We start from the raw sequence: 26,739 nt of genomic DNA on the forward strand, positions 1-26,739 counted from the left end.
GCTGAGATCTGGCCACTGTGAAAGAGCACAAACACATTCCTCCTTCTTCCTGGACCCAGCACAAACACATTCCTCCATATAGCTCAACTTCCTGAGCCCAACATAACACATTTACACATTCCTCAGCCCTGGGCCCAGCACAAACACATTCCTCCATATATCTCAACTTCCTGGGCCCAGCACAAACACATTCCTCCAAATATCTCAACTTTGGAAAAACACCACCTGGAGAATCCCCCCCGATAAGGTCACAACCGTTTGTAAAAGCACGGGAACCAGGTCGGGCGCGGTGGCTCAAGCCTGTAATCCCAGCACTTTGGGAGGCCGAGACGGGCGGATCACGAGGTCAGGAGATCGAGACCATCCTGGCTAACATGGTGAAACCCCGTCTCTACTAAAAATACAAAAAACTAGCCGGGCGACATGGCGGGCGCCTGTAGTCCCAGCTGCTTGGGAGGCTGAGGCAGGAGAATGGCGTAAAACCCAGGAGGCGGAGCTTGCAGTGAGCTGAGACCCGGCCACTGCACTCCAGCCTGGGCGGCAGAGCGAGACTCCGTCTCAAAAAAAAAAAAAAAAAAAAAAAAGCACGGGAACCAATAGAAAACTACTAAATGTATAACTTAAAATGACAACCAATTGTAATGCTGTAACCAAAAGAATATCCTTGTTCCTCTGTAACTTAGCATATCCTGTTTACATCGGGCTATAAAAAGCGAGCACACGCATCGTTCGGGGCCCTCTTGTACGCTGTGGAATGGAGGGACCAAGTTCGAACTTGCAGTAAAGATCCTTGCCGCTTGGCTTTGACTCTGGACTCTGGTGGTCTTCTTCGGGGAATAAACGGTCTGGGCATAACAACTGCACTCCAGCCTGGGCGACAGAGCGAGACTCCGTCTCAAAAAAAAAAAAAGAATTGTAGCCCTGTGCATTCACATGTCTGATATCCTGCACCCTTGTGTTCATGAATGCAGAGATGTCAAAGAAAATGTTCTGGGGAGACAATCTCGGTTTCGCATTGTTTTACAGGTATTTTGATCAACTGGATCTCTCCGTTTATATGTTTGCTAAGAACACACATATAAAACCTGTGCTCAGAATCTGGATCCAGCAGGGTGAAATATGTAATACAAAGCAAAATGAAACCACTGCAAACACTTCGCAACTGAGCTGAGTGAACACAGAAAGGAGTGGGATTTCTACAGGTAGATAAAGGGAAAGGGTGAGTGCTTGAGGGCTTCCAGAATCAAGGCAAAAGCATAAGCAAAGCCCCAGGAGTGGGAACAGAACAGCTACCGAGGCAAGTGTTAGGTGAGGTAGACTGAAGGTGAGGCTGGGGCACAGGCTGGAGCTGACTGTGGCAGGCAGGATGCCACAGAAGGTGTCTGAAGTGACAGGATTTGATTTGTTTTAGGAGCGCCAATGGCCTACATGATAGACTGCAGTAGCAGCAAGCAGTGGTTAAAATTACCTAAGCAAGACCCAGTAATCCAGATGAACTTTTACTCCGGGGATTGCAGGTGGGGGGGTATACAAAACTCTTCTAAAATCAGGGATGATATAAAAGTCAGGATCACCGAATCGGAGTTTTGATTTGCTCTATACAAAGGACAATGCAGGCAGTGACAAACGAATGTACCCGTTCACTACAGAATGTGCATTAACTCTAAAACGTAGAATTTAAAAACTGGATCCCTAACTGCTAGGTACAGTGCTTAGAATACAGTAGATAGACTATAAATACTTTCTGGAAGAATGAACTCTCAAATCTGGATTTAATATAATCAATCATGCTTTCCTTGGTTCACTACTTTGCAATTTCTACATTATATAAGAAGTCTTGATACCTAGTAGACCAACCACAATCACTGTGGGTTTTTGTTGTTGTTGTTGTTGTTGTTGTTTTGTTTTGTTTTCTTTGAGATGGAGTCTTGTTTTCTCACCCAGGCTGGGGTGCAGTGGCACGATCTCAGCTCCCTGAAACCTCCGCCTCCTAGGTTCAAGCAATTCTCCCACCAAGGAGCTGGGATTACAGGTGTGTGCCATCACGCTCAGCTCGTTTTTGTATTTTCAGTAGAGACAGGGTTTTGCCATGTTGGCCAGGCTGGTCTTGAACTCCTGACCTCAGGTGATCCGCCCATCTCGGCCTCCCAAAGTGCTGGGATTACAGGCATGAGCCACAGCCACTGTTTTTTGACATCTACTCTCTCCCCGGCTGCCTGAATGCACTCAGTCTTACTCATTTTCATATTCTTCATAGCAGAGTAAACAGGAGATGCTCAAAATATGATGTTGAATGAATAAGTAAGCAAGAATAGTTACTGACAATGACTAGAATTTGTAGAATTTCTTTTTGTTCTTCAATGCATGGATATTCCTCTTAATCCCTACACACTTGTGGGATAAAATGCTCTGGCAGGGGAACTAGGTTTGACTGCGTATGAAAGAGCATCTACTTGTGGTATAGACAGGGCTGCAGAATTCTCATAAAAACTGAAGGTGTGGAAATCAGAAAGAGGAAGAGCCCTTATCTACATGGCCAAATTAATACAGTCTTGAAAAATAACTGTAAAGGTTGCTTTAAGTCCACACAGTTTTAAAAAGGCAAATAACTAGATACAAGATGAACTGAAATACTTAACATTATAAGGAAATTCTGATTAAGGATATTTTCTAAAAATATTTTCCTGTATTAAGTATATATATTCATTTTTAAATGTTTTTGATAGTTTAGAAGCATGTATCTCCACCTTTTTAGCCAGAAAACAGTGACCTTTATAAAGTTCCTTCTTGATAAATTGGGGTCACCTCTATAACCTTTTTACCTCTGGGGAATGTTTTTTGAGGAAGGGGAAATGAGCGTTACTGGCCTCTATGGGAAGTCATGCCACGTATTTCACACGGAGTGTTTTACAGGACAGTTCAGGGAGATGCGAATGTATCCTTTCACATCTGCATATTCTCACCCTACAAACATTTCCCCACTCTACAAACCTTCTCAACTATGTCTACACCTCTGATTATTTGTTAGACTTCCTTTCCAAAAAACTTCACTCCATAATGTTTTGCTCTATTTAGGGCAAAGAAATCAAGTAATTTCACAGAGATATTTAGTTAAGTTATACATGCTGTAGGAAACACATAATAAGACATATGAAAAACTATCAACTTCATTTGTAATCAAATACATGCAAATTAAAACAGTGAGATACTATTTTTAACCTATCGAATTAACTACTAATAAAGATTCGATGCTAGACAGTGTGCAATGAAACAGGCATGCTTATACAGTGCTGGTGGTAATATACTGGTGTATTCTTTCTGGAAAGGAACCTGGCAAAATGTATTAAAGACTTTGTAAAGATTTATAATTTTGGACACTATAATTCTACTTCTGGAAATCCATCCCAAGGAAATAATAAAAGATTCAAAGATTTCCTAAGGATGTCCAACAGTATCATTATTTTTGTTTTATTTTTTATTTTTTTATTTTTTTATTTTTTTATTTTTTTTATTTTTTTGAGACGGAGTCTCGCTCTGTTGCCCGGGCTGGAGTGCAGTGGCCGGATCTCAGCTCACTGCAAGCTCCGCCTCCCGGGTTCACGCCATTCTCCTGCCTCAGCCTCCCGAGTAGCTGGGACTACAGGCGCCCGCCACCTCGCCCGGCTAATTTTTTTGTATTTTTTAGTAGAGACGGGGTTTCACCGTGTTAGCCAGGATGGTCTCGATCTCCTGACCTCGTGATCCGCCCGTCTCGGCCTCCCAAAGTGCTGGGATTACAGGCTTGAGCCACCGCGCCCGGCCTATTTTTTTATTATTATTATTTTTTATTGAGACGGAGTCTCGCTCTGTCGCCCAGGCTGGAGTGCAGTGGCCGGATCTCAGCTCACTGCAAGCTCCGCCTCCCGGGTTTACGCCGTTCTCCTGCCTCAGCCTCCCGAGTAGCTGGGACTGCAAGTGCCCGCCACCTCGCCCGGCTAGTTTTTTGTATTTTTTAGTAGAGACGGGTTTCACCGTGTTCGCCAGGATGGTCTCGATCTCCTGACCTCGTGATCCGCCCGTCTCGGCCTCCCAAAGTGCTGGGATTACAGGCTTGAGCCACTGCGCCCGGCCCATTATTTTTATTTTTATTTATTTTTTTGAGACAGAGTGTCTCTCTGTCTCACCCAGGCTGGAGTGCAGTGGTGCGATCTTGGCTCGCTGCAGCCTCTGACTCCCAGGTTTGAGCGATTCTCCTGTCTCGGCCTCCTAAGTAGCTGGGAATACAGGGGCATGCCACCACACCCGGCTAATTTTTTGTATTTTTAGTAGAGATGGGGTTTCACCATGTTGCCCAGGCTGGTCTTGAACTCCTGACCTCAGGTGATCCACCCACCTCAGTCTCCCAAAGTGCTGGGACTATAGGCATGAGCCACCGCACGTGGCCAACAGTAACATTAATAGTGCAAAATCAGAATTAATCAACACAAGAACAAAGTTAAATAATGGTAAACCTACAGAAATACTGATTCTATAATGGAAAAATGCTATCAATAGTGTTAAGTCAGGCCCCCAATCTTATATATTTAATATAATCAGGTCTACATAAGGCAAAAAATAATACTCTGTCTTTAGGTAATAGGATTATGATTTTCCCCTCATCCTTCTATTTTTAAATTTTCTTCATATTTTCTACAATGAGCATATATCATTTTTATCCATGTGTTATGTCCTTCAGAAGGAGGCAGAGGTGGCCTTCCAGCCTGCTGGATTTATGGTGGTAATCTATTCCAGATTAGAGGCTGAGGTTCTCAGAAATCTGACAACAAGTAAATGGTGCTTTAGTTGTACTACTTGCCACAAAGCAATCAAGAAAAAAACTGATCCCAGCTAATGAAATCTAATGATGAATTAATTTTCCAAAATGTATGACAAAGAGCAAACTCTGATATGTGCAATCAGAAAGAACAAAAACTAGTATTTACTGACTGTTTCTAGTGTGTCAGCAGTGTGCTACATACTTTTTTTTTGAGACAGGGTCTCACTCTGTCACCCAGGCTGGAGTGCAGTGGCGCAATCATGGCTCACTGCAGCCTTGACCTCCTGAGCTCAAGCAATCCTCCTACCTCAGCCTCCAGAGTAGCTGGGACTACAGACTGTCACCACACCAGCTAATTTTTTTTTATTTTATTTTTTGAGATGGAATCTCGCTCTGTTGCCCAGGCTGGAGTGCAGTGGTGTGATCTTGGCTCACTGCAAGCTCTGCCTCCTGGGTTCACACCATTCTCCTGCCTTGGCCTCCCGAGTAGGTGGGACTATAGGTGCCCGCCACCATGCCCGGCTAATTTTTGTATTTTCAGTAGCGATGGGGTTTCACCGTGTTAACCAGGGTGGTCTTGATCTCCTGACCTTGTGATCCGCCCACCTCGGCCTCCCAAAGTGCTGGGATTAGAGGCGTGAGCCACCGCGCCAGGCCATGCCAGCTAATTTTTAAAAAAAAATTGTAGAGTTAGGGTCCCACTGTGTTGCCCAGGCTAATCTCAAACTCTTGAGCTCAAGTGATCCTCCTGCCTCAGCCTCCCAAAGTGTTGGGAATACAGGCGTAAGTCACTGCACCCGGCCTATACGTCTTATTACATTTTGATCTCATTCATCTTCACAGCATGAGGATATACTTACCACAGCCTCAACTGCAGGCGAATTGTCCCCTACCACCAGTAAAGTAGAACACCTAGGTAGGCAAAGTAAGAGGTGTCACTCAGCAAACAGGCACATAAATTCCACTGAACACCAAATTAGTCTATGAAAGGCAAAGATATTTGGCAAGTCAGCTGGGGAAACTGAGGAACTTACTTTAGTGTTTTTAATGTGTTCTCATTTTGGCCCGGTTTGGGTCTTTCGATGTTCAGGTCTCTGCGTCTAGAAAAACAAAGCAGAAGCAATGCCCTTTTTGGGTAAAGTCATAGCAACTCAGGTTATTTTCTGGTCATAAACACCAAAATTTATCAAGGAATGTGAAACTATCTTTTCTTCACACCTGAGAAGGGAAGAGGCCTGTGACTTGGTTCTTGAGTTGCCACTTCAGTGGCATCTGGTATGGAGCAGGAAGGAGGCTCCTGGCTTAACCCTGAAGGATTCTTTGGGATGCTACAAGGAGACAGCCTCAACACCCAACAGCAACACCACTGAAACTCTCAAGTCTTAAGTGTTTAATTAATTTATTTTTTTGAGACAGAGTCTCACTCTGTCACCCAGGCTGGAGTGTAGTGGCACGATCTCAACTCACTGCAATCTCTGCCTCCCGGGTTCAAGTGATTCTCCTGCCTCAGCCTCCCAAGTAGGTGAGACTACAGGTGCCCGCCACAATGCCTGGCTAATTTTTGTATTTTTGTAGAGATGGGGTTTCACTATGTTGGCCAGGCTGGTCTTGAACTCCTGACCTTGAGATCCGCCTGCCTCGGCCTCCCAAAGTGCTGGGATTATAGGCGTGAGCCACTGCGCCTGGCCCTAAGTGTTTAATTTACAGGAATAAATTCCTTAAGAGAAGAGAATGATTTACACTTTGAGGAGGAGGGAGGGGTGTTTTCCTTGTAACTGAGTTTAGCACAGGGTTTAATCTTTCTGATTTCAACTAAAAATAGGGAGGCTCTGTTATATAGAGGAAAGAGCTAGAGAGACAAGGTTCTAAATCTGGCTTCACCCCTTACTGGCTGTATAACTTTGGTTAAGTTGATCCATTTCCTCAATCTTTGTCCATGTTTCTAGAAAACCAGAAGGGGCTCACATTTTCACCTCAGTGAAGCTCATCCCAAGATTAGATACAGTCCTCTCTCCTTCTCCCGCCCTCCTCTTTTTAGAGCTGTTTACAGTTAAGTGAAGAAAAAGGAAAAAAGTATACCCATTGTAGGAATTCAAGAAGAGCTGCAGGTTGTATTGGTTGATGTCTTGGGCAATATGCATTCTGTAGGCTTGGATCAGGTCCAGGTTGGCCTGTAACTCTTCCTAGAACAATTTAAAGAAGACATGGGCAAGCTTTTGAGCTCCAGAATAAGTCCATCTTGTTTGGTTTGCATTTTCATTACCACGAGTCAAATCGTGCAGCTCATGATGGGAACTGGGGCAGAGCCTGGGGACTACTGATGTGCTCGTAGGCTGAATGGCTGATGATTTGCATTAGACTGGTTCAGTGCCATATTCTGTGTCAGATGAGGGCAGCAAAGGATTCAAGTACTAGTTGTGGAACTTGGGTCACCTCATCACTCTGAACCCTGATTTCTTTGTGTGTTTTTTTAATGTTCTGCCATTCTTCACAAAAACGGAGATACTATAAAATGAAGACAATAACCAGCTATCTGACAAGGCTGTTTTAAAGATTAAGTAAGAAAAGTTATAGAAACATATAAACCACAAAGTGTAAAACAAATGGAGCGTAACATTTCTTTTTTTATGAGACGGAGTCTTGCTCAGTCACCCAGACTGAGCAATGGCGCAGTCTCAGCTCACTGCAACCTCCACTTCCCGGGTTCAAGCGATTCTGCTGCCTCAGCCTCCTGAGTAGCTGGGATTAGGGACATGCACCACTACGCTCAGCTAATTTTTTTGTATTTTTAGTAGAGACAGGGTCTCACCATGTTGGCCACACTGGTCTTGAATTCTTGACCTCAAGTGATCTGCTGCACCTGGCTACATTTCTTTTAATAACCATAAATCTGTGCAATTAACTTATCTATATCTTCAATGATATAATCAGCATATTACCTATCTATACGTACCACCATTTAATATTATACACTGTATAATTATATATTCCATTGTGTTTATGACACTTTATTGATTTAGTAATTCATTATTTATTTTAATCTTTTAAATTTTATTTCAGAGACGGGGACTCACTATGCTGCTCAGGCTGGAGTGCAGTGGCCAGTCACAGGCACTATCATAAGGTACTGCAGCTTGGAACTCCTGGACTCAAGTGATCCTCCTGCTTCACCCTCCTGGGGAGCTGTGACAACAGGCACACTCAACTGTGCCTGGCTGATTTATTTTAATCTTACTACCAATACTTTTAAAGGCATAAAATATGAGAGAAACAAAATGGTCTATACAGTGAAAAGTCTCCCTCTCCACCACCCACTGTTTAATGGTCACTCTGTTGCTGGCCTTCTCAGATGTCATCTGAGCTACACACATACATCATTAAGCAGTTTTAAGCAGAAAGGAAAATTCTTGCATTGGAGGAAAGAAATAATATCAGGGATAATTAAGAAGTCTGTTAATCCAGGGCAATGTGTAAAGTTCACCACCAAGCCTTGTTAGAGAAACACGGATATGAAAAAACTTTCTTCACATTTTCACAACCATGTGGATGAAATGAACCCAGAATACAGTTGGAAACTGACAAGAGTCTACCTGAAACTGAAGGGTACGTGAATCACTACTAGAAAAGTTTGTGAGAGCCCCAGTCTCATTCTAAAGATATTATAAGAAAAGTTAATACCAAATGATAGGCCAGGTGTGGTGGCTCATGCCTGTAATCCCAGCACTTTGGGAGGCTGAGGCAGGAGGATCTCTTGAGGCCAGGAGTTTGAGACCAGCGTGGGCTAACGTAGCGAGACCCCCATCTCTACAAAAAATTTTAAAACTAGCTTAGTGTGGTGGTACATGCCTGTAATACTAGCTACTCAGGAGGCTGAAGGAGGAGGATGGCTTGAGCCTAGGAGGTCGAGGCTGTAGCAAACTAAGATGGCACCACTGCACTCCATCCTGGACAACAGAGCAAGGCCCTGTCTCAACAAACAAACAAATAAACAGACTCCCATGTTTTTAAAAACACAAATTATAGTCCTCTAGACATTGTTCTACACTTGCTTTCCCTTGTAAAGTATGGTAAACATCATTCCTTATCCGGATATATAGAGCTATCTCATTTATTTACACTACCTGTCTTCCCACATCTTTGCTAGTACAAACGTATTTTTAATTTTATTCTCTTATTGGTGAAGTTGAACATTATTCATGTTTAAAAACCATGTTTGTTTCCATTTCAAAGTAATACAAGCATTAACTTGCTTACATGTTTTAAAATTTATTTTTAATTTTTATTATCTTTTTTTTTTTTTTTTTGAGACGGAGTCTCACTCTGTCACCCAGGCTGGAGTGCAGTGGCCGGATCTCAGCTCACTGCAAGCTCCGCCTCCCGGGTTTACACCATTCTCCTGCCTCAGCCTCCCGAGTAACTGGGACTACAGGTGCCCACCACATCGCCCGGCTAGTTTTTTTGTATTTTTTTAGTAGAGACGGGGTTTCACCGTGTTAGCCAGGATGGTCTTGATCTCCTGACCTCGTAATCCGCCCGTCTCGGCCTCCCAAAGTGCTGGGATTACAGGCTTGAGCCACCGCGCCCGGCCTTATTATCTTTTTGACTGGTCAAGAGCAGTAGTGAGAAAGGGGAAAGAGTAGAACAGGGAATTCAATCTGTAACTAACTGTGAACAATCAATTCAGATAATTCCCTACCTTCAGACCAGCCTGGATGCTTAAATTTTAAATGAACTCTTCAGTCTTATGAAAATCCACTGTGATCTCATATGTTTTAAATTAAACATATATTTTATATATATATGTAGATACATAGTTTTATATATACATAGTTATATATAGAGAAATTGTGTATATATATATATTACTCTCTGTATATAGTGAGGATGTTCTTGCTTTTTGGAAATTATTAAATACTGGTCTTAGCTTTCTCCTCAGAGGCCTATATGAAGTAGTATTTCTTTTTGCTATGTTGCCCAGGACGGTCTCAAACTCTGGGCTCAAGTGATCCTCCCATCACAGCCTCCCAAGTAGCTGGGACCACAGGCATGTGCTACTAAGCCCAGCTGATTTTTGAATTTTTTTTTTTTTTTTTTGAGACAGAGTTTTGCTCTTGTTGCCCAGGCTGGAGTGCAATGGCGCGATCTTGGCTCAATGTAACCTTCGCCTCCTGGGTTTAAGCAATTCTCCTGCCTCAGCCACCCGAGTAGCTGGGATTACAGGCATGCACCACCACACCAGGCTATTTTTGTTTTTTTTGTTTTTTTTTCCCCGAGATGGAGTCTTGCTCTGTCGCCCGGAGCTGGGGTGCAGTGGTGCAATCTCGGCTCACTGCAATCTCTGCCTCCTGGGTTCAAGCAATTCTCCTGCCTCAGCCTTCCGAGTAGCTGGTACTACAGGCGTGTGCCCCCACACCTGGCTAATTTTTTTGTATTTTTAGTAGAGGCAGGGTTTCACCATGTTGGCCAGGCTGGTCTTGAACTCCTGACCTTGTGATCCACCTGCCTGGGCCTCCCAAAGTGCTGGGATTACAGGTGTGAGCCACCGTGCCCAGCCTAATTTTGTATTTTTAGTAGAGACAGAGTTTCTCCATGTTGGTCAGGCTAGACTCAAACTCCTGACCTCAGATGATCCACCTGCCTTGGCCTCCCAAAATGCTGGGATTACAGGTGTGAGCCATGGCACCCGGCCAATTTTTGAATTTTTATAAAGACAGGGTCCCATTATGGGGCACCTGCCTCAGCCTCCCAGGTAGCTGGCACTATAGGCATATGCCACCACGCCCCACTAATTTTTGTATTTTTAGTATTGATAGAGTTTCACCATGTTGGCCGGGCTGGTCTCAAACACCTGACCTCAAGTGATCTGCCCACCTCGGCCTCCCAAAGTGCTGGATTACAGACGAGGAGGCACTGCGCCCGACCCCTGATTTGTAGTATATTAATACAATGAACTGCTGCTACACAGTAATAAAAAAGAATGAACTACTGACACATGGAATGACACGGATGAATCTCAAGATAGTATGTTGAGCAAAAGAAGCCAGACTCAGAGAAGTAAACACTCTGTTATTCCATTTATATGAAGTTTAAGAACAGTCAAAATTAATCTATGGAGGTAACAGAATAGTGAAAACCTTGTTTGGGGTGGGGAATTATTGAGTGGGAAAGGATAATGAGTAAACCTTTGTGGGGTGATAAAAATGTTTTATTTGTGTTCTGGGTGGTAGTTACAAGAAACTATACATCAGTAACTGGTCACTGAGATGCACTTAGGATGTGTGTATTACACTATGTATAAGAATTACCTCAATTAAAGAGAGGGCAAGATGGAGGCAAAACCCAAAGGAGTCAGCTGGAAGAATTAAAGTGGTTGCCACTAAAAAGCAGAATATGGGGTAGGTGACAGATTCTTTGTAATAAGCCCTGTAGAACTTCTCTACTCTAAAATATATGTGAATTTGTAACTTTGATAAAAATATGATGAAATAAAAGACTACGGACTTTGGACTTAGCCTGACCTGGATTCAAATGTCAGCTCCACACTTACCATCTGGACAGTGGTGGCAAGTTATGTGGCCTCTCTGGTCTTTGGTTTCCCTATCTTAAAATCAGACTAATAGAACCATGTAAAACACAACTTGGTTTGCACATCTAAAGTACTTATAAATAATCAGTACTCGGTAACTGCTAGTTTTCTTCCCATCTGCCATTTTCCTTCAGATAGTATTTAAAAATAAGCAGATTACAATTGAGCACCCACTCTCGTCTCCCTATTCCAGACACCTCACAGCTCTCTGACCTCACTGCTCATTTACTCCATCACTCCTTTGTCGGTCACCCAACTCACTTTTCCCTTTCAAGGGTCCCCCTCACCTACCAGTTAAGCTCCCTCCCCTACCCAGCAATTATGTACACGATAACTGCCACTTTCTGTGAAGACTTCGGTTTCCTCACCAGTTGAAAAACACGGGGCGTGAACAAGATAATCTCTAAGCTTCTTTCAGCACTATTATATCACGGTTTTCCCCCCTGAAATTTCTGTTTCTATGAAGCCTTTCCCAGACCTCCTAATGGCTCTAAAGATGTCTGGGGAGGCACGTGATGTCAAACATTAACAGATGGCATGCTACTTACAGGAACAGGTAGCAGGAGATGCTATCTTCTCTCATAGCTCCACATGTCAACTGCCATGTGGCAATGGGTTAAAGATTCACCTTTGCAGGGCCACATGCCTTTCAGACTACATTAGAACTGTTATTTACTAGGGTCAGGTAAATTCTAAGGCAACCCTTCTTTCCTGAGGTAAAATAAGAATTTGCATGGAAACCAATAAACACAGCTCTTCTGGGTGGAACAGGTACTTACCGGCCCAAAGTGATGAGCCAAAATAATGTCCACAACATTGGTTGTCAGGCCAGAGAGCTGAAAAGGTAAAAACTCTGTGTTAAGAATGTAAGCATATGCAAAAATTTATCAAGCTACCCAATTAAAATGAGTGCACTTTATTATATATGTTATCTCTTAAAAAACAAATGAAAAACCCTTGGCCGGGCACGGTGGCTCACACCTGTAATCCCAGCACTTTGGGAGGCTAAGATGGGCAGACCATGGTCAGGAGATCGAGACCATCCTGGCTAACACGGTGAAACCCCCTCTCTACTAAAAATACAAAAAAGTTAGCCGGGCGTGGTGGCAGGTGCCTGTAGTTCCAGCTACTTGGGAGGCTGAAGCAGGAGAATGGCATGAACCCGGGAGGCGGAGCTTGCAGTGAGCCGAGATTGTGCCACTGCACTCCAGCCTGGGCAACAGAGTGAGACTCCGTCTCAAAAAAAAAGAGAAAAACCCCACAATTCAGTGTTATACATTTTCATGGTTTCAAAGAAACACAGAGACGAGAAACAAGTCAGAAAAAACTGTCTCCTTTCCAGGGTGATAATAAAGCCTGCTGTGAAATAGGGGACTGGAAGAGACACTGAACATTCCTTCTTTGAAAGCCTGAGACCTAGACCTCATGGCTGTTTGATATTTTATTCCTGTCTGTATTTCCATATTTACACTGGACTTATGGTTGATAAGGACTAACTTAACAATCACTCCCATGACTTCCAAGAGACAAAAACAACTTTTTTCTCTTTCTTCCAGTTTTTGCTATCTTCATTTCAGGAAGTAGGAGGAAATGAGTTGTTTACAGAACTTGAGAGTTTTACAGAACAGTTCTTGAGTTTTAAACATTTTTTCTCCTAATTTTTCCCATTTCAAAATGATGCATCTCACAGTCTAATAAATGCAGCAATCTGTGTAAATCCGCATACTGTAGTCTATTTTCAGAAAAATTTCTAACTCAAATTATGTTGCTGATTCCCGTTAAGCCTTCTTCCTTGGTTTTATGCTGAACTCGTACTGCTGATCAGGGGTGAAGTACTGAATTGGGGGTAGGCATGGAGAAGAGGCGCTAAGGGAGACAGACATGGCTATGCCTGGAGTAGGATCATATAGTCCCAGAAAGAAGTCCCGAAATCTTTGCATAGGTTATCAGTGATGCACAGGTTATGAACTAGAAAATCAGGCCGGGCGTGGTGGCTCACACCTGTAATCCCAGCACTTTGGGAGGCCAAGGACAGCGGATCACCTGAAGTTAGGAGTTTGAGACCAGGCTGACCAACATGGTGAAAGCCCATCTCTACTAAAAATATACAAATTAGTCAGGCGTGGTGGCACGCGCCTGTAGTCCCAGATACTCGGAAGGCTAAGGAAGGAGAATCACTTGACCCCAGGAGGTGGAGGTTGCAGCGAGCTGAGATCGTGCCACTGCACTCCAGCCTTGGCAACAGAGCAAGACTCCGTCTAAAAAAAAAAAAAAAAATTGTACCCACATACTAAGTAAGAATTAGGACACATTTGGTTGATTGACTGACAGGGTCTTGCTCTGTCACCCAGGCTGGAGTGCAGTGGCGCCATCATAGCTCACTGCAGCCTTGACCTCCCAGGCTCAAACATCTTCTGGCCTCAGCCACCCAAGTAGCTGGGACTACAGGTACGCACCACCACACCAGGCTAATTTTTAAATTTTTTTTTTTTTTTTTTTTTTTTTTTTTTTGAGGCAGAGTCTCGCTCTGTCGCCCGGACTGGAGTGCAGTGGCCGGATCTCAGCTCACTGCAAGCTCCGTCTCCCAGGTTTACGCCATTCTCCTGCCTCAGCCTCCTGAGTAGCTGGGACTACAGGCGCCCGCCACCTCGCCCGCTAGTTTTTTTTGTATTTTTAGTAGAGACGGGGTTTCACCGTGTTAGCCAGGATGGTCTCGATCTCCTGACCTCGTGATCCGCCCGTCTCGGCCTCCCAAAGTGCTGGGATTACAGGCTTGAGCCACCGCGCCCGGCCAATTTTTAAATTTTTTATAGTGACAAGGTCTCACTATGTTGCCCAGGGTAGTCCTGAACTCCTGAGCTCAAGCAATGCTCCTGCCTCACCCTCCCAAAGTGCTGGGATTAGCAGTGTGAAACACTGCACCCAACCAGGACAAATTTTAAAAAAGCCAGGTTGTGAGAAGGATTTCCACAGCATCTGGCGATAGTACTGTTAATGTGTTTTAGCTAAGAAATACCTCATTTCTCAAAAATGTAAACATAGGAAGAAATGGATATTTAGAGTGCAGTTTGCTGGTGACTAGAATATTTTAACAGTTTTAATAAAAATATGCTTATCACAGAAAATTATGAAAAAACAATACAAAAGAAAACATTTGTTTGTTTTCTTTTCTTTTTTTCTTTGAGACCGGGTCTTGTTCTCTTGTTCCGTCACCCAGGCTGGAGTGAAGTGGCGCAATCCAGGCTCACTGCAACCTTCACCTCCCAGGTTCAAATGGCTCTCCAACCTCAGCTCCCAAGTAGCTGAGACCACAGGTGTGCACCACCACACCTGGCTATGTTTCTGTATTTTTAGTAGAGATGGACTTCACCATGTTGGCCAGGTGGCCAGGCTGGTCTTGAACTCCTGACCTCAAGTGATCCGCCCACTTTAATGAATGCTTTAAAGCATTAAAACAATGCTTTAATGAATATTCTGGGTCTGCAACCCTCTTACTAGCAATGTAATTTTAAGCAAATAATTTCTCTGTGGGATAGTAATAGTACCAATGGATTGTCCTGAGGATGAAAAGGTTAAGTATATCTAAAACATTTGGCTGGGCGCGGGGGCTCACGCCTGTAATCCCAGCACTTTGGGAAGCTGAGACAGGCAGATCATGAAGTCAGGAGTTAGAGACCAGCCTGACCAACATGGTGAAACCCTGTCTCTACTAAAAATACAAAAATTAGCTGGGCGTGGTGGCATGCATCTGTAATCCTGGCTACGCAGGAGGCTGAGGCAGGAGAATCACTTGAACCCGGGAGACAGAGAGTACAGTGAGCTGAGATCATGCCATTGCACACTCCAGCCTGGGCAACAAGAGCGAAACTCCTTCTCAAAAAAAAAAAAAAATTTTAGAACAGTACCTGGTACACAGTAAGCACTATATAGGTGTTACATTAAAAAAAAAATTATTATCCATCTCTTTAACTCCTTTTGTTTGTTTGCTTGTTTTTTGAGATGAAGTCTCGCTGAGTCACCCAGGCTGGATGGAATGCAGTGGTACAATCTTGGCTCACTGCAAACTTTGCCTCCTGGGTTCAAGTGATTCTCCTGCCTCAGCCTCCCCAGTAGCTGGGAATATAGGTGTGTGCCACCATGTCCAGCTAATTTTTGTATTTTTAGTAGAGACGGGGTTTCACCATGTTGGTCAGGCTGGTCTCGAACTCCTGACCTCAGGTGATCTGCCCACCTCGACCTCCCAAAGTGCTGGGATTACAGGAGTGAGCCATCACGCTCTGCCCTCTTTAAATCTTTTTAAAGATCACTAACTACCTTTCAAAAAAGTTGCTAGATATCGACTTATTGAATCTCATGGTTTGAGTATCAATAAAGCTTTTTTTTTTTTTTTAAGATAAGGTCTCTCTCTGTCGCCCAGGCAGGACTGCAGTAGCATGATCATGGCTCACTGCAGCCCTGAACACCTGGGTTCAAGAAATCCTTTCCCTGGCCAGGCGCGGTGGCTCAAGCCTGTAATCCCAGCACTTTGGGAGGCCGAGACGGGCGGATCACGAGGTCAGGAGATCGAGACCATCCTGGCTAACACGGTGAAACCCCGTCTCTACTAAAAATACAAAAAACTAGCCGGGCGAGGTGGTGGGCGCCTGTAGTCCCAGCTACTCAGGAGGCTGAGACAGGAGAATGGCATAAACCCGGGAGGCGGAGCTTGCAGTGAGCTGAGATCCGGCCACTGCACTCCAGCCTGGGCGACAGAGCGAGACTCCGTCTCAGAAAAAAAAAAAAAAAAAAAAAAGAAATCCTTTCCCTTCCCTTCAGCCTACCGAGTAGCTGGGACTACAAGCATGTACCACCTTTTACATTTTTGTAGAGACAAAGTCTTGTTCTGTTGACGGGGCTGGTCTTAAACTCCTGGACTCAAGCGATCCTCCTGCCTTGGCCTCCCAAAGTGCCATGAGTACAGGCATGAGTCACCATGCCCAGCCAGATTCTTTTTTTTTTTCGAGACAGGGTCTGTCTCTGTCACCCAGGCTGGAGTCCAGTGGCATGATCATGGCTCACTACAGCCTCGACCTGCTGGGTTCAAGCATTCTTCCCACCTCAGCTTACCGAGTAGCTGGAACCACAGATGTGTGCCACCACAACTGGCTTTTTTTTTTTTTTGAGACAGTCTTGTCTGCTGCCCAGGCTTGGAGTACAGTGGCACGATCTTGACTCACTGCAACCTCCGCCTCCCAGGTTCAAGTGATTCTCCTGCCTCACCCTCCCAAAGTGCTGGGATTATGGGCGTGAGCCACGTGTGTGGCCTAACATTGAATTATTTTAGGCATAGGTGAGTTGAATGCAAGTGATGGCAGTGGCTGCTGCCATCATGCCGTGTGGCTGGGGCTGCACACTCCACGGAGCTGGTAGAAGTCCCGCCCCTTCTGGGTTGCTGCAGACCCAGGCCTCCTGCTCTATGGAGCAAGCAGGATCCCCGCCCTCCTGGGCAGGGCTACAGCTGCCCAAACTGCAGCTGTGGATCTCAGCCTCCCTGTGCTCTTGGGGGAATCAGGAACAGTGAGGATTTGCCTTCCCAGGTGCAGGTGCAGCCAACGCGCCTGTGGCTTCAGACCTCGGCCTCTGGTTCCGGGAAGCAGGCGGGAGCTGGGCCCCTTCCGAGTTGGTGGGTTGGGAGCTCCCAGGTGCAGTTGCAGCCGCACTCCCAGGCGCAGGACCAGGGCATCCCTGCAGCCTGCACCCTTGGGTGCCCCAGGAAGGACCCCTGCAAGCCCCAGGGCCATGAATGAAGCAGGACACAGAGAGAATCCTGGAGAGATGGGGGCGGGGTTCCTGGTAAGGCCCCATCCTCAGGCCAGGGAGGCCCTGAACGCTGGGGGCTGCATTGCCAGTCGCCCAGACCAGAGTGGGGACTTGTGGCACCTCTTCCTGGCCTGCCCATGGCCTCTCATGGACCAATCAGCATGCACTTCCTTCCTTCTGAGATCCATAAAAACCCTGGGCTCAGCCAGAGCAGGGTACAGGATGGCTAGAGGATGACAGTAGAGAGACTGGACAATCAGCTGCAGAGAGGAATACACACTCCACTGAGAGCTACAGAGACGACCTGCTGTCAGAGAGGAGCTACTTGCTCTGCTGAGAGCTCCAGAGACCTGCAGAGAAGTCGGAAAGACTTGCCTGTGGAAAGAAGCCACCCTTTCCAGGGCCTCCAATCTGCCAAACGCTGAAAACTCGACTGGACGACCTGCCTACAGAGAGGAGCTACCCATTCCTCTGAGCTGTTCTAACACTAAATAAAACTCTTCTTCACCCTTCCTTATTTGTGTACCTCATTCTTCCTGCATGCAGGACAGGAACTCGGGCAAAGGCGCTATGGCCACAGAAGTTTCTGGCTAGACACCCCAGAGATCCCATAACACGAGGGATATAATTTTTTCTTTATTCCCACTTTTTTCTTTTTAAAAAATGTCCTCTCCCAAAAGAATCACCCATTTTTTACTCTGGTTTGGGGCTGGGACTGGGAGTGCTTATATTTGTAAAGTCATTAGCATTTCCCTTTAGTTTCCTATCTCCTTGAATGGATTTTAGAGGTTACATTCCTTCCTTTTTCAGTTAGCAAACATCAGCAATTCACATGTCTTTGGAATCTGTAGCAAAGATAAGGTGTTGGGGTTCACTGTAGAGTGATTCATTCATTTCATTCAGTAAGAAAGTGAAAATGCAAACTATAGGAGAAGCTATTTGAGATACATGCACCCAGGACTCACATGCAGAATATTTTTTTTTTTTTTTTTTTTTTTTTTTTTTTTTTTTTTTTTTTGAGACTTGCTCAAAAAGTCTTGCTCTTTCGTCCGGGCTGGAGTGCAGTGGCCGGATCTCAGCTCACTGCAAGCTCCGCCTCCCGGGTTTTACGCCATTCTCCTGCCTCAGCCTCCGGAGTAGCTGGGACTACAGGCGCCCGCCACCTCGCCCGGCTAGTTTTTTGTATTTTTAGTAGAGATGGGGTTTCACCGTGTTAGCCAGGATGGTCTCAGGATGGTCTCGATCTCCTGACCTCGTGATCCGCCCGTCTCGGCCTCCCAAAGTGCTGGGATTACAGGCCAGAATATTTTTTAAAGTGGAAGCGGAATAAGAGTGAGGGCAAAAGACTTTAACAAACACTTCACAAGAGGATATTCAAGAAAAGATGCTTGACATCACTGCCCCTTAGGGAGATGCAAATTAAAACCCAGGATTGGCCGGGGGCAGTAGCTCACATCTGTAATCCCAGCACTTCGGAAGGCTGAGGCAGGTGGATCACAAGGTCAGGAGTTCAAGACCAGCCTGGCCAAGATGGTGAAACACCATCTCTACTAAAAATACAAAAATTAGCCAAGCATGGTGGTGGGTGCCTGTGATCCCAGCTACTCGGGAGGCTGAGGCTGAGAGTTGCTTGAACCTGGGAGGCAGAGGTTGCAGTGAGCCGAGATCATGCCACTGCACTCCATCCTGGGCAACAAAGGGAGACTCCGTCTCAAATAAACAACAACAACAACAAACAGGATTATCTATCTATAAGCATAACTTAAAATTTAAAAGATTATGGCGGGTGCGGTGGCTCAAGCCTGTAATCCCAGCACTTTGGGAGGCCGAGATGGGTGGATCACGAGGTCAGGAGATCGAGACTATCCTGACTAACACGGTGAAACCCCGTCTCTACTAAAAAATACAAAAAAACTAGCTGGGCGTGGTGGCGGGCGCCTGTAGTCCCAGCTACTCGGGAGGCTGAGGCAGGAGAATGGCGTGAACCCGGGAGGCGGAGCTTGCAGTGAACTGAAGTGAGCTGAGATCCGGCCACTGCACTCCAGCCCAGGCGGCAGAACGAGATCCATCTCAAAAAAAAAAAAAAAAAAAAAAATTAAAAGATGATATAATTAAAAATTCTTATTTTAATGATGAAAACTATTTTGGTAATGGAAAACATAAAAACAAACTAATATTACAAATAAAACTGCTTGTTGTTTACTAAAATTAAAAGTACTTATAATATCAAATGTTGGTGATGTGGAGCAACTGAAACTTTCATGCACTGCTGGTTTGTAAATGGTCAAATACTTTGAAGACATTTTCATTTATTTTATTTTTATATTTTTTGAGACAGAGTCTCACTCTGTTGCCCAGGCTGACATGCAGTGGCACGATCTCAGCTTACCACAAACTCCACCTCCTGGGTTCAAGCAATTCTCCTGCCTCAGCCTCCTGAGTAGCTGGGTTTACAGATGTGTACCACCATGCCCCACACCTGGCTAATTTTCGTATTTTTAGTAGAGACAGGGTTTTGCCATGTTGGCCAGGCTAGTCTTGAATTCCTGATCTCAGGTGATCCGCCCACCTCGGCTTCCCAAAGTGCTGGGATTACAGGCCAGAATATTTTTTAAAGTGGAAGCGGAATAAGAGTGAGGGCAAAAGACTTTAACAAACACTTCACAAGAGGATATTCAAGAAAAGATGCTTGACATCACTGCCCCTTAGGGAGATGCAAATTAAAACCCAGGATTGGCCGGGGGCAGTAGCTCACATCTGTAATCCCAGCACTTCGGAAGGCTGAGGCAGGTGGATCACAAGGTCAGGAGTTCAAGACCAGCCTGGCCAAGATGGTGAAACACCATCTCTACTAAAAATACAAAAATTAGCCAAGCATGGTGGTGGGTGCCTGTGATCCCAGCTACTCGGGAGGCTGAGGCTGAGAGTTGCTTGAACCTGGGAGGCAGAGGTTGCAGTGAGCCGAGATCATGCCACTGCACTCCATCCTGGGCAACAAAGGGAGACTCCGTCTCAAATAAACAACAACAACAACAAACAGGATTATCTATCTATAAGCATAACTTAAAATTTAAAAGATTATGGCCGGTGCGGTGGCTCAAGCCTGTAATCCCAGCACTTTGGGAGGCCGAGATGGGTGGATCACGAGGTCAGGAGATCGAGACTATCCTGACTAACACGGTGAAACCCCGTCTCTACTAAAAAATACAAAAAAACTAGCTGGGCGTGGTGGCGGGCGCCTGTAGTCCCAGCTACTCGGGAGGCTGAGGCAGGAGAATGGCGTGAACCCGGGAGGCGGAGCTTGCAGTGAACTGAAGTGAGCTGAGATCCGGCCACTGCACTCCAGCCCAGGCGGCAGAACGAGATCCATCTCAAAAAAAAAAAAAAAAAAAAAAATTAAAAGATGATATAATTAAAAATTCTTATTTTAATGATGAAAACTATTTTGGTAATGGAAAACATAAAAACAAACTAATATTACAAATAAAACTGCTTGTTGTTTACTAAAATTAAAAGTACTTATAATATCAAATGTTGGTGATGTGGAGCAACTGAAACTTTCATGCACTGCTGGTTTGTAAATGGTCAAATACTTTGAAGACATTTTCATTTATTTTATTTTTATATTTTTTGAGACAGAGTCTCACTCTGTTGCCCAGGCTGACATGCAGTGGCACGATCTCAGCTTACCACAAACTCCACCTCCTGGGTTCAAGCAATTCTCCTGCCTCAGCCTCCTGAGTAGCTGGGTTTACAGATGTGTACCACCATGCCCCACACCTGGCTAATTTTCGTATTTTTAGTAGAGACAGGGTTTTGCCATGTTGGCCAGGCTAGTCTTGAATTCCTGATCTCAGGTGATCCGCCCACCTCGGCTTCCCAAAGTGCTGGGATTACAGGAGTGAGTTATCATGCCTGGCCTTGGTCAAATACTTTGGAAAATTGTTTGACAATATCTACTAAAGCTAAACATACAACTGCCCTATGACTCAGCAATTTCACTCCTAGGTATAAACCCAAAAGAAATAAATGTGTATCTCTACTGAAAAACATAAGGAATATGCACAGCAGCTTTACTCATAAGATCCAAATAACAGAAACAACTCGTTCTGCGTATTCACATAATAGGTTACTAAAGTACAGTTTAGAACTACTGTTAAATTGTAAATTTTTTTTCTTTTTTTTTTGAGACAGTTTCACTCTTGTCACCCAGGCTGGAGTGCAATGGTGTGATCTCAGCTCACTGCAATCTCCCCCTCCTGGGTTCAAGTGATTCTCCCGTCTCAGCCCTCTGAGTAGCTGGGATGACAGGCACCCGCCACCACGCCCGGCTAATTTTTGTATTTTTAGTAGAGATGGAGTTTCACCATGTTGGCCAGGCTGGTCTCGAACTCCTGACCTCAGGTGATCCTCCCGCCTTGACCTCCCAAAGTGCTGGGATTACAGGCGTGAGCCACCGCGCCTGGTCATATTGTAATTTATTTATTTATTTTTATTAATTTATTTTTCTGAGATGGAGTTTTGTTCTTGTTGTCCAGGCTGCAGTGCAATGGCGCAATCTTGGGTCACTGCAACCTCCGCCTCCCAGGTTCAAGTGATTCTCCTGCCTCAGCCTCCCGAGTGGCTGGGATTACAGGCATGCACCACCGGCTAATTTTGTTTTTTTTTTTTTGAGGTGGAGTCTCGCTCTGTCGCCCGGACTGGAGTGCAGTGGCCAGATCTCAGCTCACTGCAAGCTCTGCCTCCCGGGTTTACGCCATTCTCCTGTCTCAGCCTCCCGAGTAGCTGGGACTATAGGCGCCCGCCACCTCGCCTGGCTAGTTTTTGTATTTTTAGTAGAGATGGGGTTTCACCGTGTTAGCCAGGATGATCTCGATCTCCTGACCTCGTGATCCGCCCATCTCGGCCTCCCAAAGTGCTGGGATTACAGGCTTGAGCCACCGCGCCCGGCCTAATTTTGTATTTTTAGTAGAGATGGGGTTTCTCCATGTTGGTCAGGCTGGTCTCGAACTCCCGACCTCAAGTGATCCGCCCGCCTCAGCCTCCCAAAGTGCTGGTATTACAGGCATGAGCCGCCGCGCCTGGCCCAAATTGTAATTTAGAACTACTGCTACACACAACTTGGATGAGTTTCACAAACACCATGATGAATGAAAGAAACCAGTCAGAGAATACATTTTTGGCCGGGCACAGTGACTCACGCCTGTAATCCCAGCACTTTGGAAGGCCAAGGTGGGTGAATCACGAGGTCAGGAGTTCGAGACCAGCCTGGCAAAAATGGTGAAACCCCATCTCTACTAAAAATACAAAAATTAGCTGGGCGTGGTGGCACGCACCTGTAGTCCCAGCTACTTGGGAGGATGAGGCAGAGAAATCGCTTGAACCAGGAGGCGGAGGTTGCAGTGAGCTAAGATTGCACCACTGCACTCCAGCCTGGGCAACAGAGTGAAACTCCATCTCAAAAAAAAAAAAGAATACATTTTCTACGATTCCAATTTAACAGATAAAACTGTTTAAAAACAGATAAAACTTATCTCTGGTGGCAACAGTCAGAACAGGTAATTTCTGGGAAGGAGAAGAAGTATCAATTAGGAAAAGATACAAGGGAATCCCCTAGTGAGCTGGGAACATTCTGAAGTATCTTGATTGGATGGTGATTTTATATGTAAACAGTCTTCAAGCTGTATACTTAACATTTTTACCCGTAACTGTATATATACCTCAATGAAAAATTGGTAAGCTGTTTTGAGATGGGCGAAGATGAGCCAATGGACACCTTCATGTGGTACTTACTTTGGAAGCTGCCCAGTCAATCCAGCCTATTGCACAAGGGTCAACATTAATGAGCACAAGGCCTTCCACAAGCTCTGGATGGTTGAGCTGAAAGATGAGGCAAAGACGACAGTATGAAAGCTACACTCCCAAAGTTCTTCTAAATAGGTGGAACATGATTGATCAATTCTTTCTTACATGACTTAACGCCTCACATTTGAAAGTAAAACTACAAAGAAGGAGAACATGTGGAAAAATAGCTCTTGAAATCTGACTTAGCATCTGGAAACCAGTTTCTGGTTTTACTATCAAATTACTTATTTTACTATCAAATTATCTTGCCTTGCAAAGATCTATATGCAGTTGTTCAGCTCATGGTGGATCTTTCTCATTGGGAAAGTGCTGTTGGCACAAGCGGCTGCTCCATATTCATATATCTTTGTTCTCAACAGGGGCTTCTAAAGCTTTTTTTTCCCGAAACCACCTGAACAGTTTATATCATCCTCAGAAGACTCTCCTACCACTGAGGAGGTATTGAAAAAAATAATGATAGTAATTTCTGGCCGGGCACAGTGGCTCACGCCTGTAATCTCAGCACTTTGGGTGGGTGAGGGGGAGGATCATGATGTTAGGAGTTAGAGACCAGCCTGACCAACATGGTGAAACCCCACCTCTACTAAAAATACAAAAATTAGCCAGGAGTATTGGCGGGCGCCCGTAATCCCAACTACTCAGGAGGCTGAGGCAGGAGAATCACTTAAACCCGGGAGGCGGAGGTTGCAGAGAGCCAAGATTGTGCCATTGCACTCCAGGCTGGGCGACAGAGCAAGACTCCGTCTCAGAAAAAAAGAAAAATTCTTTAAAACGAGTTCTAGCTCTCTAGCTTATTTAATCAATTTATTTATTTATTTTGAGACAAAGTTTCACTCTTGCTGCCCAGGCTGGTGCAGTGATGCAATCTCAGCTCACTACAACCGTGGCTTCCAGGATTCATGCAATTCTCCTGCCTCAGCCTCCCAAGTAGCTAGGATTACAGGTACCCGTCACCACGCCTGGCTAATTTTTGTATTTTTAGTGGAGATGGGGTTTCACTATGTTGGCCAGGCTGGTCCAAACTGCTGACCTCAGGTGATCTGCCCACGTCAAACTCCCAAAGTGCTAGGATTACAAGCATGGGCCACTGCGCCCAGCCCCTAGCCTACTTTTTTTCTCTTACTACAGTGATTACATTCACCGTAGAAAATTTGATAAGCAGAGAAATTATAAAAAGCAGAAAATAGGCCGGGCGCAGTGGTTCAAACCTGTAATCCCAGCACTTCGGGAGGCGGAGACAGGTGGATCACGAGGTCAGGAGATCGAGACCATCCTGGCTAACACGGTGAAACCCCGTCTCTACTAAAAAATACAAAAAACTAGCTGGGCGAGGTGGCGGGCGCCTGTAGTCCCAGCTACTCGGGAGGCTGAGGCAGGAGAATGGCCTGAACCTGGGAGGCGGAGCTTGCAGTGAGCTGAGATCTGGCCACTGCACTCCAGCCTGGGCGACACAGCGAGACTCTGTCTCAAAAAAAAAAAAAAAAAAAAGCAGAAAATAAAATTTCACATTATCTTACCACACATCAATCCATTAATTTTTTTGGTACATTTTCTTCCAGTCCTTTCCTACAGTTATGACAAACTTTACGTTTTGTCATATTCTATTCTATTCTAACATTTTGTTAACATTATAATGTATGCAAACCATGTATCATATAAAGCTTTTCATAAACTTAATTTTAATGGCTGTACAAAATTCCATTATAAGCAGCACCTAGGAATGGCTTTTTATTGATGACGTACTGTCCCCATTTATGATTTTTCAAGTATTATAAGTACGAAGCAAGGCTTTATACAACTTGCATCTAAAGCTGACAGAAGTTACAGAAAAATTGACATAAGTCCCAGAATACTGCCTGGTCATTTAACACAGCGTAATAGCTGTGACCCAGGCAGTGCCTCAAGCATGTTAGGGCTAATCCTCTATATACTTACTGCAAATCTGCTGAGGATGTAAGCTCCAGCTCCAACTCCAATACCAATGATGCTTTTCAGGCTGTGAATGGGACATAATGACAAATGACAGAGTCAACTTCATTTGGAGGCAGCACTGCATAACTGAAAGCATATAACCTGGGTTGAAATCCTGGCTCTGATATTTATTAGATGTGAGAATTTGGGCAAGTGCTTTTTTCCTTTTCCCAACTTCTGAGCCTCGGTTCCTTCCCTATCTATAAAACAAGGGTCCCAGCTGGGCGCAGTGGTTCGTGCCCGTAATCCTCATGCCTGTAATTCAGCACTTTTGGGAGGCTGAGGCAGGTGGATCATGAGGTCGGAAGATCAAGACCATCCTGGCCAACATGGTGAAACCCCGTCTCTACTAAAATACAAAAAATTAGCCAGGCATGGTGGCGTGTGCCTGTAGTCCCAGCTAAACAGGAGGCTGAGGCAGGAGAATCATTTGAACCCGGGAGGCGGAGGCTGCAGTGAGTCAAGAGCACGCCACTGCACTCCAACCTGGTGACAGAGTGAGACTCTGTCTCAAAAACAACAACAACAAGGATCCCACCACCTACTTTCAAGTTGGCTTTAATGGTTAAATAACATATAACTAAGGCTGGGGGCGGTGGTTCACGCCTATGATCCCAGGACTGAGAGGTCAAGGCAGGTAGATCACTGAAGGTCAGGAGTTCAAGACCAGCCTGGCCAACATGATGAAACCCTGACTCTACTAAAAATACAAAAAAATTTAGCCAGGCATGGTGGCCTGTGCCTATAATCCCAGCTAAATAGGAGGCTGAGGCAGGAAAATCGTTTGAACCTGGGAGGCAGAGGTTGCAGTGAGCCAAGATCGCACCACTACACACCAGCCTGGGCAACGGAATCAGACTCCATCTTAAAAAAAAAAAAAAAGTAATATATACACACACACACACACACACATATATATATATACACACACACACATATATACACAAACACACAGACATACACACGCACATACACACACAAACACACATATATACAACTGAAACTTGGGAGTTATCCTTGGTAACTTACTGTTAGTATCCAACCCATCAGCAAGTCAGTGGAGTCCACCTCCAGAATATATCCATCTATCTACTACTATCTACTTTAATCATCCCCAACAGCAGCATCCAGTACCATGCTATCATTATCTCTTGCCTGGACTATTGTTAAGTTTAACTGTTCTCCCTGCTTTCTCTCTCTCAAAGCATTCTCTTCATAGTGAGATGAACCCTTTAAAAAAAATTTAAGGCCAGGCGCGGTGGCTCAAGCCTGTAATCCCAGCACTTTGGGAGGCCGAGATGGGCGGATCACGAGGTCAGGAGATCGAGACCATCCTGGCTAACACTGTGAACCCCGTCTCTACTAAAAAAAATACAAAAAACTAGCCGGGCGAGGTGGCGGGCGCCTGTAGTCCCAGCTACTCGGGAGGCTGAGGCAGGAGAATGGCATGACCCAGGAGGCAGAGCTTGCAGTGAGCTGAGATCCGGCCACTGCACTCCAGCCCAGGCGACAGAGTGAGACTCCGTCTCAAAAAAAATAAAAAAAATAAAAATAAAAAATTTTTAAACAGCTTTATTTTTTAGATACAGGGTGTCACTGTTACTCAGGCTGGAGTGCAGGGGTGGGATCACAACTCACTGTAGCCTCAAACTCCTGTCGTTAAGTGATCTTTCCACCACTGGGTCCAGCTCAAGGTAGATTTCTAAATCTTCTAGGTCTCAGC

The 26,739-nt window shown here is 45.0% G+C and overlaps 1 protein-coding gene across 1 annotated transcript in view; it reads right to left on the reverse strand.

The window, feature by feature from the left end:
• The window catches only part of NDRG3 (NDRG family member 3), a 127,116-nt gene that overhangs the window by 33,197 nt on the left and 67,180 nt on the right, over positions 1-26,739 (reverse strand). The window contains exons 8-11 of the mRNA XM_033186334.1: positions 24,981-25,041; positions 22,974-23,060; positions 12,161-12,217; positions 6,875-6,978 (exon numbers count right to left, since the gene is read on the reverse strand). Coding sequence (XP_033042225.1) covers positions 6,875-6,978; positions 12,161-12,217; positions 22,974-23,060; positions 24,981-25,041 — 309 coding nt within the window. The remainder of the gene's footprint in view (positions 1-6,874; positions 6,979-12,160; positions 12,218-22,973; positions 23,061-24,980; positions 25,042-26,739) is intronic.

This window comes from Trachypithecus francoisi, unplaced genomic scaffold (assembly GCF_009764315.1).
Source record: "Trachypithecus francoisi isolate TF-2019V2 unplaced genomic scaffold, Tfra_2.0 Lachesis_group21, whole genome shotgun sequence".
NCBI lineage: Eukaryota > Metazoa > Chordata > Mammalia > Primates > Cercopithecidae > Trachypithecus > Trachypithecus francoisi.